Here is an 18965-nt window from a genome sequence, read left to right on the forward strand (position 1 = left end):
GTAAAGAAAAACCAAACGGAATCAGGCAACAGAGTGTCTCAAACCCCGTAAAGCTCTTTTAAAATATACAAGAACTACTTATTTAACACAAAAATTGTGTTTTTAATGGGCACAAAGTAAAGAAAAACCACACGGAATCAGGCAATCGAGTCTCTCAAACCCCGTAAAGCTCTTTTAAAAGATATAAGAACTACTTATTTAACACAAAAACTTTGTTTTTAATGGGTACCAAGTAAAGAAAAACCACACGGAAAAGCCCTTATAATAGCATAGGAAGGAACATAAGGTCCTGGAATAGCATTGGGAATTCCTATACACGCAAGCAAATAACATGGGAATTCCTATACACGCAAGCAAACAACGTGGGAATTCCTATACATGCAAGCAAATAACATGGGAATTACTATACAAGCAAGCACATACCATGGGAATTCCTATACAAGCAAGCAAATAACCTGTGAATTCCTATACACGCAAGCAAATAACATTGGAATTCCTATACACCCAAGCAAATAACATGGGACTTCCTATACACCCAATCAAATAACATGGGAAATCCTATACTTGCAAGCAAATAACATGGGAATTCCTATACACGGAAGCAAATAACATGGGAATTCCTATACACGCAAGCAAATAACAAGGGAATTCCTATACACGCAAGCAAATAACATGGGAATTCCTATACACGCAAGCAAATAACATGGGAATTCCTATACATTAAAGCAAATAACATGGGAATTCCTATACACGCAAGCAAATAACATGGGAATTCCTATTCATGCAAGCAAATAACAAGGGAATTCCTATACACGCAAGCAAATAGCAGTTCCTTCGGGGTTGGGGTGGGGGATCGGAGCCCTTTGGGGTTGTGGTAAGGGGACCTCACAACACTGTTCAAATGGAACTTGTGTATTATAACGACCACAGAGTTTCACCCTCAAGTCCTCTTCTAAAATCATCTCTTAAAATGTCTCTAACTGTTTCACCGAAATAACTCCCTAAAATGATAGTTTTTTCTGAAAAGCTATAATATAGCCTTAAACATTATTATAATGGGTGACTCAAGAGGCATCGGGGTGCCGGGAGTCCTGTTGGGGTCTAGAGACCCTTTGATGTCCGGGGTCTTTTTTCAGGGTTGGTAGGGGGGGATCGGAGCCCTTTGGGGTTGTGGTAAGGGACCTCACAACACTGTTCAAATGGAACTTGTGTATTATAACAACCACAGAGTTTCACCCTCAAATCCTCCTCTAAAATCATCTTTCAAAATGTCTCTAACTGTTTCACCGAAATAATTCCCTAAAATAATAATTTATTCTGAAAAGATATAATAAAGCCTTAAAAAGTACTATAATGGAGGCTCAGGAGTCTTTGGGGCGCCGGGAGCCCTGTGGGAGCCCAGAGAACCTTTGAGGACCGGGGGGCTTCCTTCGAGGTAGAAGGATCGGAGCCCTTTGGGGTTGTGGTAAGGGACCTCACAACACTGTTGAAATGGAACTTGTGTATTATAACGACCACAGAGTTTCACCCTCAAATCCTCTTCTAAAATCATCATTCAAAATGTCTCTAACTGTTTCACCGAAATAATTCCCTAAAATAATAATTTTTTCTGAAAAGATATAATAAAACCTTAAAAAGTATTATAATGGAGGCTCAGGAGTCTTTGGGGCGCCGGGTGGTCACACAAAATCAGAAAAAATGTTCAATGTTCCTTTAGTACCTACGCAATTAGATTAAAAATTAAGATATTTATGCAGAGTTTCAGGTAGCTATGACTAAGTTTGCTAAAAGACCAGTTATTTTCTTGCGAAAACACACAAAATCAGAAAAAAATAACTGAACCCCCCATGTAACTGAACCCCTGTATAACTGAAACCCCGTACAACTGAACCCCCCATGTAACTGAACCCTTGTATAACCAAAACCCTGTACAACTGAACCTCCGTGCTACTCGACCCCATTTAAATAATCCCCGTGTAACTGAATCCGCATGTAACTGAACCCTCGTGCAACTCAACTCCCTCAAAACACTTTTCAGCCATTTCTTGTTAATTTTTTTATTTCTAAACTATTTAAAATTGACAACACTGCGCAAATCATCACTTGTGTATTACACAGTATAAAACCCTCCAGGAACCTAACGCCCATGAACTTCTAAAAGACTATGTCTGAAAACCCAAACAGCTAATTAAATATTATAATTCATGATTTCATGCATTACTAATATGAATTGTAAAGAAAACTATTGCTTTTATTCAAATCCCAACCACCAATCAAGTTATACTCGTTCCTCTTGGCAAAGGTGTAATGACCTGTAGAATAGGACTACCAGAAAAACCTGTTTGGTACGGGGGCCTATGCAAATTCAATAGATGGTTACTACTGTCATATCATATCATTGTTGTCTACCTTCGTTTTTACTTCTTTTTTTTTCATTTTATTGCTTCTATTTAGAAAGCATCGAGTCGAAAAACATCAAACTCGAAAAAAAACTGCTGTCTATAAGGAAAAAAAAACAAAAAAAAGAAGAATAAAATATATTTTTTTTTTTTTTTTTTGGTTATCATAGAAGAAAAAAAAAGAATGACCTTTAACTGGGAGAGAAAGAAATCCCCAGAGTAATTTTTAAGCTTAATAATAACCATTAATAACAGTTTCAGTTTGAGCTAGTGCACAAAACATCAAGCATCTTATCAAGCATCTAAGCACTACTAATTTTCTTTTGGAAATTTTAGGGATAGAGCCTCTGATAGACCAAAATTGTATCAAGTATCAAAGAATTGACCAGTCAAGTCATGTATCCATCTATCTATCCATAAAGCCAGCTATAAAATCATAAACGAGGCTGAGTTATACGAGGGCTCAGTTTAATGGGGTTGAGTTGCACGGGGGTTCAGTTGAAGGAGGGTTCAGTTAAATAGGGTTCAGTTGCAAGAGGTTTCAATTACACGAGGGTTCAGTTACACACACACCATATAAAAGAATCTTGATTTCACTTTGCGATTTTCAGACGTGAATTTGAGTAACTTGCATATCGTACCGACTAACCGCAAGGTCATGGAAATTGACCAAGCTGATTTGCAACCAGTATTGCTGGATTTCGTAAAAAAAAAAATAATGCAGTTTCTTTGTTTCTAGTTTTTTTGTTTGCCAGTTTGTGACTTAAATAACGGGTTTAAATGCAATTAAGAACAAAGTTAGTAAAACATATATTATTATTCTCTGCTTCCATTTTTTGTCTTTTCGAGTTTTAATCTTAGTTGTTATGGAATTTCCTTAGAAACTTAAGAATTTGTTAAAAAATTTTATACAAAAAAACTGACAAGGTAAAACGTAAAAGGATAAATAAAACTGACAGGTTTTTTCATCTGTTTGGCTCTATGCCAACGGAATCGAGAATGAAAATAATTATTCTTTTTTGCGTTATCAACGGGTGAAACCTATCCGAAACTCGCATTAGGCCAATCGGAAGTGTTATTTAACCGCGTAGTTCTTTTAATTGTAGTAATTCCAAGTATTAAGAGAAAAATGGGATACTATTAGCTAGCTATTATTTCCCACCCCATTAGGCTATCATGCTTATAATAGGGTTATTACAGCATTTTCCTTCTTCATTAGCTCTGGAAACCAGTGGGATAAAAGGAAAAGCCCTCTCTATTTTTCCGAAAGAGGGTTTTTAATAAAAAATAAGGAAATCGTGCGTGAGGAATTTAATAAAAGGGCATGCCATAGGAAAGATATTTCTTCAAAAGTTGGAAACAAGTCTATAGTCTGAACCGAGATTCTGTGGCTTTTTTGAAGGATGTTCAAAATGCTTCTAGGAATATGAGAGCTTAAAGGAGCCCATGTTGTAAAGTCTCCCAAGCATAAAATTCATTGTACAGAAAGAACTAATCTCAATTTCTTTCATATTGATTTCCGAAGTTTTCCTTAAAAATGCAACAATAATAAAAAAAACATGTCAGCGTTTACAGAAGGGGTTTGTTAATCCCGTAACTAATAATTGAACCCTGATCATTGCATGCTGCAAGCAGTGGCGTCAATTAGGGGAGACACATATGCCCCTTAGATTTTTTGTTGCCCCTAGATTAAAAAAAATATTTTTGGGGTTATTTTCATTGAAAAATGCCTTCTTTTCACATTTTCATCCAAAAAAAACCTAAAATTGCCTCCCTCCACCCTATATTTTAAAAAAAAATTATTTTGACCATCCCCCTTTCATTTTTAGGGAATTGATACCACGTGTTGAAATTACAATTTAGGATATGCATAAGTTTTTAAAAAATCATGTGTACGTCTTATTTTCTGTCAAACCCGTAAAATTAAGTTTGAACTTATCGGAATACTTGCACTATAAACTTAAAACCTCTGTGAAACTTTTAAACTTACAAAGTTTTTGAAAAGCTGTAAACTGAAAAAAAGACCAATTCCGAATTAAAAGAACAAATTGTTTGAAAATAAGTACAGAAAAGCAAAGAAATAAATACAGGTGAGATAGGATACCATATGGGCAAAAGAAAGTTACAAGAGTTTAATGAAAAATCACAAACACAACCTCAGTCCACCTGAGTCTGCTTTTAGTTTTATGCGTGTTCTTCTGTTCCTGCCTTTATTGCTTTATAGTTCTAAACGTTGGATGTTCATAAAACGACCGTGCAAAATGTAGCTGTCTTTTTTGTCCGCGTGTGTATATTTTTCAGCTCAAAGATTTTTTTTTTTTTTTTTTTTTTTTTTTTTTTAATTGAAAAAACACATCTTGTAACATAAACAAAACTTTTACCCAAAATATAACAATCTTTATTACAAACTACTTGGCCTTTATTCATAAAATACTGAACATGACAACAGCAGTACTACTTTTCAAAGCTAGGAACAGCAAATTTACTATGCTATGATACCAAATAGCCAAAAAAAGGATTGGGTTGTATTTTAAACGACCATACGGAATGTCCAAGCCTATTCCTACTGCCTGTCGATTGTATGGAAGCAAAACCATACCTCGGTCCACGCTAGTCAAGTTGCTTGGTGTAGATCTTGAATGCTTCTTAGTATTTAAAAACAATATACCCCACATTCAATCTCTTGTCCTTAGGTAGTCAGCAACATTGAATACCATGAATTCTTATTTTTAGCCTGATGTAATGCTTTCTAGTACTATCATTTGATGTTTCCATATCTGCCAAATTGTTGCTCGATGTGGGGAAAACCAGCAAGTCTCTTTTGTGCTCTCTTCAGTCTTCTCGGAATATAGCAGTAAAAGCGACATTCCATCCTCCTAGGCTTTACCCTTGGGCTGACCTCTACACAGATACAGGACTATCATCTTTCAAGCACTTAATTACCAAACAAAACATAAATTTATCTTTATTCAGCATAAAAGTGAACTCTATCACCATGTATTCAGTCTCTGTTTACATGTTCTCTTCACCCAAGTGCTCCTCATGGCTGCGCTATTCTTCGCGGATGTTAATCACACCTAAATGTTCATCGATGGTTGCCCAAACATCCACCGTTTTTTAGTCAATTTCACTTTCAAATTCCATCCATACTGATATCTCTCTCTCTCTCTCTTCTTCTTGTAGAACTGTTTCTTGATTCAAGATTCTTGTAGAATCTTTCTAACTTTTAAACTCCTTGTTATTTTTTCTATTTTCATCTTCTACTGCCAACTTAGTCTTTTCTATTTTCCCGACTTTCTTTGTTTCAACTATCATTACCATCATTATTATTTGTTTTTTAAGTGTGTTTTACTGTATTCTAGTGGATATTCTCTTTTTTTTCTGTAGGTATTGCGTGATTTAGCGTATTGTTTATTGTACTTTCTGTTTTTTATTGTAGTATTGTGTGGCCCACAACAAGCCAAGCTTCGTTTGTCAAATAATCGTTTCAATTTTGTAATAGTGTTTTAGTATCATTAATGATTGATGGTATGTTGATTCTAATATTGAATGGCTGATTTTAGCCAAAAAAGGTGCAGCACATATAATTTCGCAATACCAATAAAGCTGGTAGCCAAACGGAGCTAAATTCCCCAAAAAGAAATAATTCCTTCTTCTTTACTATATTGCAGAAGTTTAATTTGCGTGCAAGCATTATTTTATTCGGTTTAGAGAACTGACATGGGTAATTCAACCAAAATAATTATTGCTGTGTTGATAATTGCACTTGGTGCTCGTTTTATGGAAAGTAAAACTTGGTGCTAAGTAAAACTTGACCACATCAGCTACTTCTTTCTTGATAGTCAAGATAGTGTTAATCATTAATATGCTAAGATTAACTGCCACAATTTCTTTTTAATACATATATATATATTTTTTCTTTAGGGATCTGCCTTAATCTAGTTTTTATTTTTTCGTATGAAATATTTCAGAGGAAAATGAACGGCTGTACATCTGGGACACAGTAGTATGGTCTCAACCTGAAATATTATATCTTAAATAATGGGACTTATTCTGGAATCAAACAAATTTCAAACATTTTCGAAAGAAAAAAATGAAAAAAAGTAAATGTGGATATTACAGTCAAAAAAGAGTAAAAAAAAAAATCAAAAAGTAAGTTGAACTTGCATTAAACTGAATTTTCTGCGACTGAATAAAGGAAACCTAGAAATAATAGGCATTAACAGGAATAGTTAAACAAACAGAAATTAGTATGAACGAATAACTGAGACATAAAAAAAAATAAATTGAAATGAACAAAAAAGGAACAAGAACTTCCAGCAATAAAAGCAATGCTGTTGCAAGGAGCGTAGCTCCGGCATTTTATTTTTTTGGGGGGGGGCAAGAGGGTTCTCCATCCAGAGAGTCAAGGGGCATGAGCTATATAATAATTTTCCTCCAAATTATTTTGGGGTAACTGCCCCCCCCTTGCTCCGTGAAACGACGCCACTTACTTCTGCCCCTTAGACCCCCAAAAAAGTAGAAAATCATAGCTTTTTACTGAAAACGATTTACATTTGTGTATTGTTTGCTTTTCCCCCATAACAATAACACAAACAGCAGAGAGATCAAAATATGGATTAAGTTTAAGATACAAATAAACCCTAAAAACAAACACATCTGGGTTTACTTGCCTCATGCCTGCATTTATATAATACATTTTAAAGATACGCAAAAGTAACCAACAAAGAGCTTTGTGCCGCAGTACGACAGCGAAGCTGATAAGTCAATGGCAATCACTAGCTGTAGTTATACTAGAGTATCGTTTTTTTATATCTAATTTAGTCACCTGAGATTGGTAGATTCCGTAGTAACTTGCCAGCAGCATGAATTTGAAACAGAAACTGCTGTGATTTACTTGAAGCTTGTTAAGTAGGCACCAATATCAAGGGTTCCTTTTGAATTTTCGGAAGAAATGCTAGACCGCTACTATACAGTAGCGCATTATTTAATTGTGAAGCCTGTTAGTGCTTGGACTAGAATAGGAAGTGTTCTTAAATATCTTTGGGAAAGTTTCCTTGGCTTTAACTACGTACCAGTAAATTATCAATTGGATTCACGTCTTCTCGTGCGGCAGTTAAGATCAAATGGAAATTTAACCACTTTGTCTCCATGCCACAAATAGGGTAACTTGCACCGCGATTTTAAACTAAATTTTCCTAATCATTATTATCTTGACTCAGTGACCCAAAATACTCACCTTATAAGTTTCAAGACGATCAAGAAAACAAATCATATCATAAGCCATAGAAACTGAAGGTGTTGGAAGTGCTGCAGAGCCTTCAATCATACAGATTGAAAGTCCTTACTTGTTTCCAGCCCAAACAAGGTTTCAAGAGTCTTCTTCTATGCAAAAGATTCGGTGGTAGGAGGAGCGGGTGGGTTTTCGATTAGTTTTCGGCTTGATTTGACCCCAAATAGTGCGCTTTGAAATTTTCTTCATTCTGCTTCAAATAATTTGACACAAGCTCAACTTCCTGCCAAGTAGTTGGAGGCAAGAGGGGTGGTTTAATGTAGAAAATGTTGGTCAATTTGGGCATAAAATGATAGTGACTAAAAAGCATTGCATTTTATAATATAAACAAGTTTCTAATCACTCTATAAGTTTCAAGCCGATCAAGGAAACAAATCGTACCATAAGTCATAGAGAGGGAAGGTATTGGAGGTACTGCAGAGTCTACAATCATATAGATTGAAAATCCTTACTTAATTCCAGAAAAAACAAGGTGCCAATGTCTTCTTTTATGCTTAAAAATTGGGTGACAGCTGGAGCGGGTGGGTTTTTGAAGGGTCTTTGGCTTGATTTGGCTCCTAATAGTGAGTTTTGGAAATATCTTCGTGATTCTGCTTCAAATAAGTTGAAACAACCTCACTTCCCTACCAAGTAGTTTGTGGCAAGAGGGTGGCGTAATGTAGGGAATGCTGGACAACTTGGGTATAAAATGATAGCTATTAAAAAATATTGGATTTTATCATATAAACAAGTTGTTATTTGCCTTCCTTTCGGTAAAAATATGTCAGTGGGGAAAGTTCTTTAACCCTAAAATAAAAATTGTACCGTTTTCATACCTAGTCAAGATTTATGTCTTTGTCTTACCAATTCGGTTTGCAGCTTTGAATTAAATAGTTTTTCACGTTCGATTCCGCTCATTTTTGCATTTTGTCATTGAAATTCTATTGCTTTGACTTCAATCACTTTTAACCGAGTTTAGACAGTACATAACTACTTTTTGCGTTAAGTGTTGGTTTTCTCTCATTTTTGAACTGAACTAGGATTTTGCTCGTTTTTGCACTGAGCTAGGATTAAAGAAAGGAAAGTAAGGAACGACGTTAAAACTTAAAATGAACAGAAATTATCCCGTATATGAAAGGGGCTTTCCCCTCCTCAACGACTCGCTCTTTACGCTAAAGTTTTTTTATTGTTTAAAAAAATAGAGTTGCGAGAAAGTCAAACTTTAGCGTAAAGAGCGAGGCGTTGAGGAGGGGACAGCCCCTTTCATATACGGTATAATTTCTGTTCGTTTTAAGTTTTAACGTCGTTTCTTACTTTCAGTTAAAAAAACTTCTTTTTTTTATTTAATTTTTGAACGTTTTTGAATTAACACAGGTTTTGATTTTGGCTCACCGTACACGAATAATTAAATCAAAATTTACACATTAATTTTACTTTTATTTGGTTAAATGGCTTTCTCGAAACTTGTTTAATTTTATTTAAGAATGTTTTTATTAGTAATAAATATACGTGACTTACGAATTAACTTACGTAACGAACTTCTATATTAATAGATTTTTAATATGTATATTAGGGGGTTTGCCCCTAGTCAATACTTTGTTTTTTAAGCTAAAGTTCGAATTTTGTCCCAATTCTTTAAAAATGACCCCTTAATCACAAAGGCCTTTAATTAGAATATATAGCTCTTATGAGAGTACTAAAAGATCTTTGGCTTAAAGAGCGAGGTATTGACTAGGGGGTGAACCCAATCATATACGTAAAATTTTCTGTTCGTTTTAAGTTTTGATGTTGCTCCTTACTTTCAGATGAAAAACTTGTTTTTTTTAATTTAATTTCTGATCGTTTTTTAAATAATGCTGGGAAATCCCGCGTCCCCTTCGTAGCACTGTCCCTTCCCCCATGAAAACCTCCTTAATGGAAAGATCCTCCCATATCGCCCCCGACCCACCCCCTCCACCCCCACCTACCAGAAAAAATCCCCCCTGAAAACGTCTGTATACTTTCCAATAACCAATACTATATGTTAACATGGGGTAAAGGTCATAACTTTCAGCCCTCCCCCGGGGACTTTGGGGGATTAAGTCATCCTAAAAGACATATTTATCATATATTCGATCATGCTGAACAAAATGGCTATCTCAAAATTTTCATCGGGTGACTTTGGGGAAAAAATGAGCGTGGGAGGGGGCCTAGTTGCCCTCCATTTTTTTGTCACTTAAAAGGGCACTAGAACTTTTAATTTCCGTTCCAAAGAGCCCTCCCCCGATATTTTAGGACCACTGGGTCGATACGATCAACCCTGGGAAAAAAAAATAAATAAAAACGCATCCGTGATCTTTCTTCTGGCAAAAAATGCAAAATTTCACATTTTTGTAGCTAGGTGCTTGAAACCTCTACAGTAGGGTTCTCTGATATGCTGAATATGATGGTGTGATTTTCATTAAGGTTCTATAACTTTTGGGGGGTATTTCCCCCTTTTTTCTAAAATCATTCAAGTTTTCTCAGGCGCGTAACTTTTTATAGGTATAACTAAACTTGATGAAACTTATATATTTGAAATCAACATTAAAATCTAATTCTTTTGATGTATCTATTGATATCAAAATTCCGTTTTTTAGAGTTTTGGTTACCATTGAGCCGGGTCGCTCCTTACTTACAGTTCGTTGCCACGAACTGTTTGAAAAGGTGAAACGAGACCCTTTTCTTGATAAAATAAATGCGTGAAGAATAAGCCACTTGTATAGTTTAGGGCTCTTTTCTTCAGAGCTGCCTGGATCACAGCCCTTGGAGACACAACTTCCAGATCTTTTGACCATTCTGAGCGAGATGGATTTCTTAAGAGTTTTATCCAATGCTATGAGGGGCTACGAAGGTGCCTAAGGGCGAATAAGGATAAGAAGTCGTGAACGGTTGACCTTCAACTATTTCATCCATTAAAGAAGGCACTAGGAATCTCAGTATCTGATCGAAATAAGCCTCTTCCTCGGGTTTTCATGATCCGCTTGGATCTGACAAAATCAACCGGTGGACGACAAAATCTTGAAAAGTAAAAATCTTTGTCGAAATCGACAAAATCTTAAGTTAGGTGAATGAATCGATCTTTTTTATTTTTGTTTTTCTTTCTAGAAACATATAATGAAAATGAAACTAAAACAAAGATTCATGATGTTGACAATGTCTCTTTACCGAGGGACAAACAGTATATTTTGGGAGAATGCAGAGAAATTGAGGAAGGAATGTTTGGAGATTTCAATGAACAGCCTACTTGTATATTTGATGGAAAAAAACACGGAATACTCGACACTCAGGTGCTTCATTTTTTCTCTTGTAATTATTAAGAAATTCATTCTGTTGGCCAGGAGCAAAATTCATACACCTAATACTGCCAAAACAGGTAATTACTCTAAAAATATCCGAATTCTACATAGCCAATTTTGGCTATTTACAAAAGTGTTATGAAAAATGTTGGGTCTGCCGCATCTATGTTCCCCGTTTTAGTTTTTTTTTTTTTTTAGATGTTTCTTTCTTACGATAAGAAAATAGTTGGCATTTGTAATTTAATTTTAATAAACGAAGTTTGATCTCTAAAAGTATTAAATAAAAAAAACAAGTTTTTTAAACTGAAAGTAAGGAGCGACATTAAAACTTAAAAAGAAAAGAAATTATTCCGTATATGAAGGGGGCTGTCCCCTCCTCAACGCCTCGCTCTTTACGCTAAAGTTTGACTCTTTCTGACAATTCTAATTTTTAATACAATAAAAAACTTTAGCGTAAAGAGCGAGGCGTTGAGGAGGGGACAGCCCTTTCATATACGGAATAATTTCTGTTCGTTTTAAGTTTTCATGTCGCTCCTTACTTTCAGTTTAAAAAACTTGTTTTTTTTATTTATTTTCTGATCATTTTTTAACTAGTGCAGGGGATGTTTCCCCCCTCTTTAAAAAATCAAGTAAATTTTCTCAGGCTCGTAGCCTTTGATGAATAATATTAAACTTAATAAAATTTATATATTTAGAATCAGCATTATAAACACATTCTTTTGATATATTTATTGACATCAAAATTCCGTTTTTAAAAGTTTCGATTACTATTGAGCCGTATCGCTTGTTTTTTTATTGTTTTTTTTATTACGTATAAGTTATTACGTATATGAGGGGGTTCTCCCCTTGGTCAATACCACGCTCTTTACGTTAAAAGTTAAAAAAAATTTTGATTCACAAACCCCTGAATCACAAAGGCCGTTTAATTATAATATTTATCTATTTTTAAAGAACTAAAAAAAAAACTTTAGCTTAAAGCGCGAGTTTTGGAGTGGGGTGAGACCCCCCTCAAACATTTTATAATTTATGTTCGTCTTAATTTCTAATATTCATTCTTACATTTCAGTTGAAAAAAATTGTTTTTTTATTTAATTTATGCTCTTTTTTTAAATAAAACTTGGAAATATAGTGCCCCCGTCCGCGACCTGTCCTTGACCCCCCAGACCCATCCTCTACGGAAATATTCTCAAGATTAACCCCCTCCTCTAGCTCCCCCCCCCTCCAGAAAAAATACTTCCGGAAAATGGTTGTATACTTCCCAAGAACCAATAAATAATGCTGGCAAGCCCGGCGCCCCCTTCATGGCAATTTCCCTTCCCCCAGGAAAACTTCCTTCATGAACAGATCCTCCAACATAACCACCGACCCACCCTTCCCTCCCACTACCAGAAAAAAACCTCCTGAAAACTTCTGTATACTTCCCAATAACCAATACTATATGTTAACATTGGGTAAAGTTCATAACTTTAAGCCCTCCCTCTGGGAACTTCGGGGGATTAAGTAATCCTAAAAGACATATTTATCATATTTTCGACCATGCTGAAAAAAATGGCTATCTCAAAATTTTGATCGGGCGACATTGGGAAAAAAATAAGCGTGGGAGGGGGCCTAGCTGCCCTCCATTTTTTTGGTCACTTAAAAAAGGCACTAGAACTTTTAATTTCCATTCCAATGAGCCCTCCCAAGCTATTCTAGGACCACTGGGTCGATACGATCACCCCTGGAAAAAAACAAACAAACAAACAAACAAATAAACACGCATCCGTTTTTTCTTCTGGCAAAAAATGTAAAATTCCACATTTTTGTAGATAGGAGCTTGAAACCTCTACATTAGGCTTCTCTGATACGCTAAATATGATGGTGTGATTTTCATTAAGGTTCTATAGCTTTTAGGGGGTCTTTCCCCCTTTTTTTTAAAATCAGCCAAATTTTCTCAGGCGCGTAGCTATTGATGGGTAGGACTAAACTTGATGAAAGTTATATATTTGAAATCAGCGTTGAAATTTGATTCTTTTGATGTATCTATTGGTGTCAAAAACCCGTTTTCTAGAGTTTCGGTTACCATTGAGCCGGGTCGCTCCTTACTTAAAGTTCGTTACACGAACTGTTTGAAAGGGCAAATGTCAGCCTCAAAGCAAGCATTTCTTAGCTTGTATAAATATCAAACTTAAAACAAAGGGAACTGTTATGAATTGGAGAAAAGAAACCTAAAATCAGCAGAAACTCAAATAAAGAATAAATTTGAACTTAAAACGAACAGAACTTACTGCAAATAGAAATAAGATTTTACCCATTCCCTCCTCAGACAACCCACAGAGATAGTGTCTCTTTGAGAAATTAAAACTATTGATGGCCTTCAAAACATTTAAAATGGTAATTGTATGGTCGGAACTAGATACAACTACATGAGCCCTCTCATTATTGAACCATTCTGAAAAAAACTAAACTTCTTATCACATTACTCTTATTCTAGAACAATTTTCCTTGACACATTTAGTAAAAGAAAGTATAATTTCATATTAGTAGGGGGGGGGGGTTTAGGAGTGCCGCATCCCCCGTTATTTCCAGGGTAATTTTGGGTTGTTTTAACGTTGCTCATTATTTATGTTCAAGAAATAAATTTATATTTAGTTTTGGTTCATTTTTAAAACTAGTATTTGTCCTAGTTGTCCTAGTAAAACTAACCTGACAAATATGTATCCAATAAGAGAGGTATATTTATTCCCGCCATTTACCCGTGCCGCAGCCATTTAAACATTTGCCTCTCAATTACTTGGACTGTCTGTCTTGGCTTTTCTCTTTCTGCGATTAGCCATGTCTTGATGCAACCTACTGCAAAATACTTGATAACTTCAATTCAGGTTGTCAAGTTGTCCAAATATAAGTAACAATTCACCCCTTCTTTCCCAGCATCTTGCTCTTCGTATTGAATTTTAAATCCTATTGAATCCTATTGAATATTTAAATTTTAAATCCTATTGAATATTAAATCCAAAGATTCGAGAATAAGGGCTCATTTCGGTGTACTTACTGATGCAATAAAACTGGGTTTCTCTTAATACAAGAAAGGCTTCCATCCTCTTACCCTCCTCAAAACCCTTCCTAACGCTAAATTTCAGCCCTTTTATGATAATCCTTGGATTGTCATAAGTACTTGTTTCCCTTAAATATTGTCATTTTCCATTAAACACCATCATTTCCACAATACACCCCAGCTGTTATCATTCCAATAACCCATAGTGCACGCCTAGTCTAAATATTATCCTTCGAATAATGGGAGCTAATGCGGCAAATACCCCCTACAGCGATAATTAAGAAACCTCTCATGGGAATCTTAAAAAGTTGCCTAAAATACACTTTTAGAGGCATGAACCTCATGACCCTTTCAGATAGTTATAGACTAGTTGTCTATTTCAGTGCTTGGCTAGATAACTTTTTGGGTTTATTCACCTATATTTTATTTTCACCACAAAATGGTAAAAATTAGACATTATTTGTAGTGCGATCTCTTGCTTCTTAGAAAGAGAGCTCGAGCTTTAAATTAGTGTTCAAATGGGTCCTCTTCCTACACACTGTAACCATTGATTTAACACTGTGACCCAAGTAATATTTATTTTTATAGGTATGTTTGCTAAGACTCCTTCTTTGCCATTAGTGTATATTTGCTAAAAATCCTTCAGAAAAAAACAGTATTTACCCCTTTTTTAGATGAGATTTGATGCTTCTGCCATAAGGTTTCCATAAATATTGATTTTGATGGTTCTAAAGAAACAATTCACGGTAACGACCTGGAAGTAAAAGAGACCCTTGCCAAAAGTGGCCAAAAATCTATAAGGAGGAAGTTTAGAGACGATCCTATATATACCAGGAAAATTTCTTTATTTGTGTATTCCAAATTTATAAATTTCTTCTGTTTAAAAATGGCCATCAAATATTATTAGCATAGATAAATTTGTATAATTTCAGAAAAGAAAAGAAAAACCTTCCAGAAGGGAAGTGATCTTGCTTAAAAGTGGACTGTCAAATTTTAATATGCTCAAGAGCCCCCCTCCCCTTCCCGGTCACAACTTTTATACTCTTAACCCATTAATGCCCAGGCCTAGATCCAGCTGAAAATACATGCTGAATTGTTTCAAGTCATTGGGGTCCAATTTAGAAGTTTTTAGGGCAAACAAAAAATGAGCACCTTCAACATTGGTGCTACAACAGTATACCCATTTGGGAATAATGGGCAGAAACGGGTTTAATCTTTATTTATCAACGTCGACTATAACATAAAAAAAAGTAGCAAAAGGTACAAGAAAACAAGAAAAATTCGAGTTCTATGCATGAAATTATTCAAAACAAGTTTGAAGGTGGAGACCCCGCGGTTTCGACACTATAGATGTGTTTTCTACTGAAAAACTGTGTATTGGCCTTGTTTTAGAGCAGGCTCAATGATGTGGATAGTAGCCTTCTTTGGAAAAAATACGTACCACTCCAGGACCCCCTCCTCCTCTGTTGACCAGACCAAACGTCTCGCTGCTAGAAAGACCCTCCACAACTTTTTTCAGTTATGTTAGCTGTGACAATTTTCCTCCATCATCATTTTCGTGGAGGTGGCAGTAGAATTTCCAAGCTCCTATGCCAAGACTGCACAGAAGATCTTGACCAATCATCCAATAACATTTTTTGCTTTTAACAATGGGTCTATAGCAATAAAGGGCGTTGTCTAGGATGTCAACACCGCCCACTCTTGGGTTATAGTTTTTGACAATGACTGGCTGGGGGATAAATATATCTTTACGAGCACTGCTGGAGTACCGTTGGGCTTGAAACTTTGGCTCATTAGTGTCAAAAAGTTGGTTGCGACGCATAAAGCCTTGCTGTCATTCCATTTGACAGCCAAAACAGTTCCCGACGATCTGAAATCAAAGAACTCGCGCTCCTACTTTTCCAGAGTCTTAGAGTCTTCCAAAGAGCATCCACTCCAGTGATTTTCACGGACTGTTCAAGTCGCCCTGAAACCAAGGCGATGTAGCTGAACAAGCAAGCCGTAGTTTTTAAAAAAGCTGTCAAAGTAAACCTCACGCTTTGATGGGTCTTCAATAGTTGATAGTAATTTTGTTACAACCCTCGTGCCGAGCGGCAAAGAGGGTGATTGCTGCTCTACTGATTTCCCTTGATAGAGGTCGATGTTGAAGGGGATGCCATGAGCGTAAGTTAATACCCAAGCATTGTTGCCAAAACGAATTGGCTTACCCTTGATAAACATTTTGCAACCTGTAGACGACCGTAGAACGGTATCATTTCCTCGTCTATGGAGAATTTACTGCAGAAAGTCCCAAACTGTCTCAACTTCGAGTTTGCAGTCTCTAAGAGTGGTCGCACTTTGGTTATTTTGTCGCCACGGTCATGATTTTCATTGTTCGCGAAGTGCAGATGCTGCTTTATCTTAGTGGAACTGTTTCTATTCCCGGCTTTGGCTACAATGGGGAAACCCAAGTCATCTGACTTGGACCAATTTAAGCGTTCATTTGAAAGTCTATGATACCCAGACAGCAGTAGGCTATTATCAAACAGTTCGTGGTAACGAACTGTAAGTAAGGAGCGACCCGGCTCAATGGTAACCGAAACTCTAAAAAACAGAATTTTGGTATCAATAGATACTTCAAAAGAATCAGATTTTAATTTTGATTTTAAATATATAGATTTCATCAATCTTACCCATCAAAAGTTACGCGCCTGAGAAAATTTGGCTGATTTTCGAAAAAAGAGGGAAAGACCCCCTAAACGCTATAGAACCATAATGAAATTCACACCATCATATTCAGCGTATCAGAGAACCCTACTGTAGAGGTTTCAAGCTCCTATCTACAAAAATGTGGAATTTTCCATTTTTTGCCAGAAGAAAGATCATGGGTGCGTGTTTATTTGTTTTTTTGGTTTTTTTTCTTTCTTTTCCCCAGTGGTAATCGTATTGACCCAGTGGTCCTAGAATATCGTAGGAGGGCTCATTGGAACGGAAATTAAAAGTTCTAGTGCCCTTTTTAAGTCAACAAAAAAATAGAGGGCAACTAGGCCCCCTCCCACGCTCATTTTTTTCTCAAAGTAACCCAATTTTGAGATAGCCATTTTGCTCAGCATAGTCGAAAATCTAATAAATATGTCTTTTACGATGACTTAATTCCCCACAGTTCCCAGGGGAAGGGCTGCAAGTTAGGAACTTTGCCCATTGCTTACATATTGTATTGGTTATTGGGAAGTATAGGCTACAGACATTTTCAGGAAGAATTTTTTTCTGGTGGGGGGGGGGGGTGGAGGAGGGGGTTACTCGTGAGAATCTTTCCGTGGAGGATGTTTCTTTGGGGTAAGGGAATGTTTCTTTGGGTTTGGGGTAACTTTTAACGTAAAGAGCGTGCTATTGACTAAGGGGAGAACCCCCTCATATACGTAATAACATATACGTAATAAAAAAAACAATCAAACAGTTCGTGGTAACGAACTGTAAGTAAGGAGCGACCCGGCTCAATAGTAACCGAAACTCTAAAAAACGGAATTTTGATACCAATAGATACATCAGAAGAATCAGATTTTAATTCTGATTTCAAATGTGTAAGTTTCATCAAGTTCAATCTTACCCATCAAAAGTTACGCGCCTGAGAAAATTTGACTGATTTTCGAAAAAAGGGGGAAAGACCCCCTAAAAGTTATAGAACCTTAATGAAATTCACACCATCATATTCAGCGTATCAGAGAGCCCTTCTGTAGAGGTTTGAAGCTCCTATCTACAAAAATGTGGAATTTTGCATTTTTTGCCAGAAGAAAGATCACGGGTGCGTGTTTATTTGTTTGTTTTTTGTTTTTTTTTCTTTTAACCAGGGGTAATCGTATTGACCCATTGGTCCTAGAATACCGTAAGAGGGCTCATTGGAACGGAAATTAAAAGTTCTAGAAGATTTTTTTCTGGTGGGGGGGGGGGCTGGAGGAGGGGGTTACTCGGGAGAATCTTTCCGTTGGGGATGTTTCTTTGGGATAAGGGACATCTCTATGAAGGGGGCGCCTGATTTCCAAGCCTTATTTAAAAAACGATCAGAAATTAAATTAAAAAAACAAGTTTTTTCAATTGAAAGTAAGAAGCAACATTAGAACTTAAAATGAACAGAAATTATTACGTATATGAGGGGGTTCTCCCCCAAGTCAATACTTCGCTCTTTACGCTACAGTTTTTTTAATGCTTTCAAAAGAACTATCTATTCTAATTAAAAGGACTTTGTGATTCAGGGGTTTGTGAATTAATTTTTTTTTAAATTTTAACGTAAAGAGCGTGGTATTGACTAAGGGGAGAACCCTATCATATACGTAATAACATATACGTAATAAAAAAAAAAACAATAAAAAAAAACAAGCGATACGGCTCAATAGTAAGCGAAACTTAAAACGGAACTTTGATGTCAATAAATGTATCAAAAGAATGGGCTTATAATGCTGATTCTAAATATATAAATTCTATTAAGTTTAGTATTACTCATCAAAGGCTACGAGCCTGAGAAACTTTACCTGATTTTTTAAAGAGGGGGGAAATATCCCCTACAAGTGAAAGAATTTTAATGAAAATTACACCGTCAGATTCAGAGTATCAAAAAACCCTATTACATAGATTTCCAGCTCATATTTGCAAAAATCTGCAACTTTGTATTTTTTGCCAGAAGAAAATTATATGAATATAGAAGTTCGTTACGTAAGTTAATTTGTAAATCACGTCAGAACCAAATTTAAAGACAGCCATTTAGCAAAAGAAAATTAAAATTTTTATGCAAATTTTTTTTACTCGTTCAATTACGGCGAGCCAAAATAAAAGCTGCATTAACTAAAAAACGATCAGAAATTAAATAATAAAACAGGTTTTTTAAACTGAAAGTAAGGAGTAACATTAAAACTTAAAACGGACAGAAATTATTCCGTATATGAAAGAGGCTATCCCCTCTTCAACACCTC

At 35.9% G+C, this 18965-nt stretch overlaps 1 protein-coding gene across 1 annotated transcript in view; it reads left to right on the top strand.

Moving 5' to 3' along the window:
• Nucleotides 1–4946: 4946 nt before the first annotated feature.
• Nucleotides 4947–18965, top strand: part of LOC148946801 (uncharacterized) — a 61928-nt gene continuing 47909 nt past the window's right edge. Inside the window, exons 1-3 of the mRNA XM_089096429.1 lie at nucleotides 4947–5092; nucleotides 8155–8255; nucleotides 10798–10979. Of these exons, the coding sequence (XP_088952555.1) occupies nucleotides 4947–5092; nucleotides 8155–8255; nucleotides 10798–10979 (429 nt within the window). The remainder of the gene's footprint in view (nucleotides 5093–8154; nucleotides 8256–10797; nucleotides 10980–18965) is intronic.

The sequence above is a fragment of the Artemia sp. Qi Xiang Cuo genome, chromosome 11 (genome assembly GCF_049724085.1).
Source record: "Artemia sp. Qi Xiang Cuo chromosome 11, ASM4972408v1, whole genome shotgun sequence".
NCBI lineage: Eukaryota > Metazoa > Arthropoda > Branchiopoda > Anostraca > Artemiidae > Artemia > Artemia sp. Qi Xiang Cuo.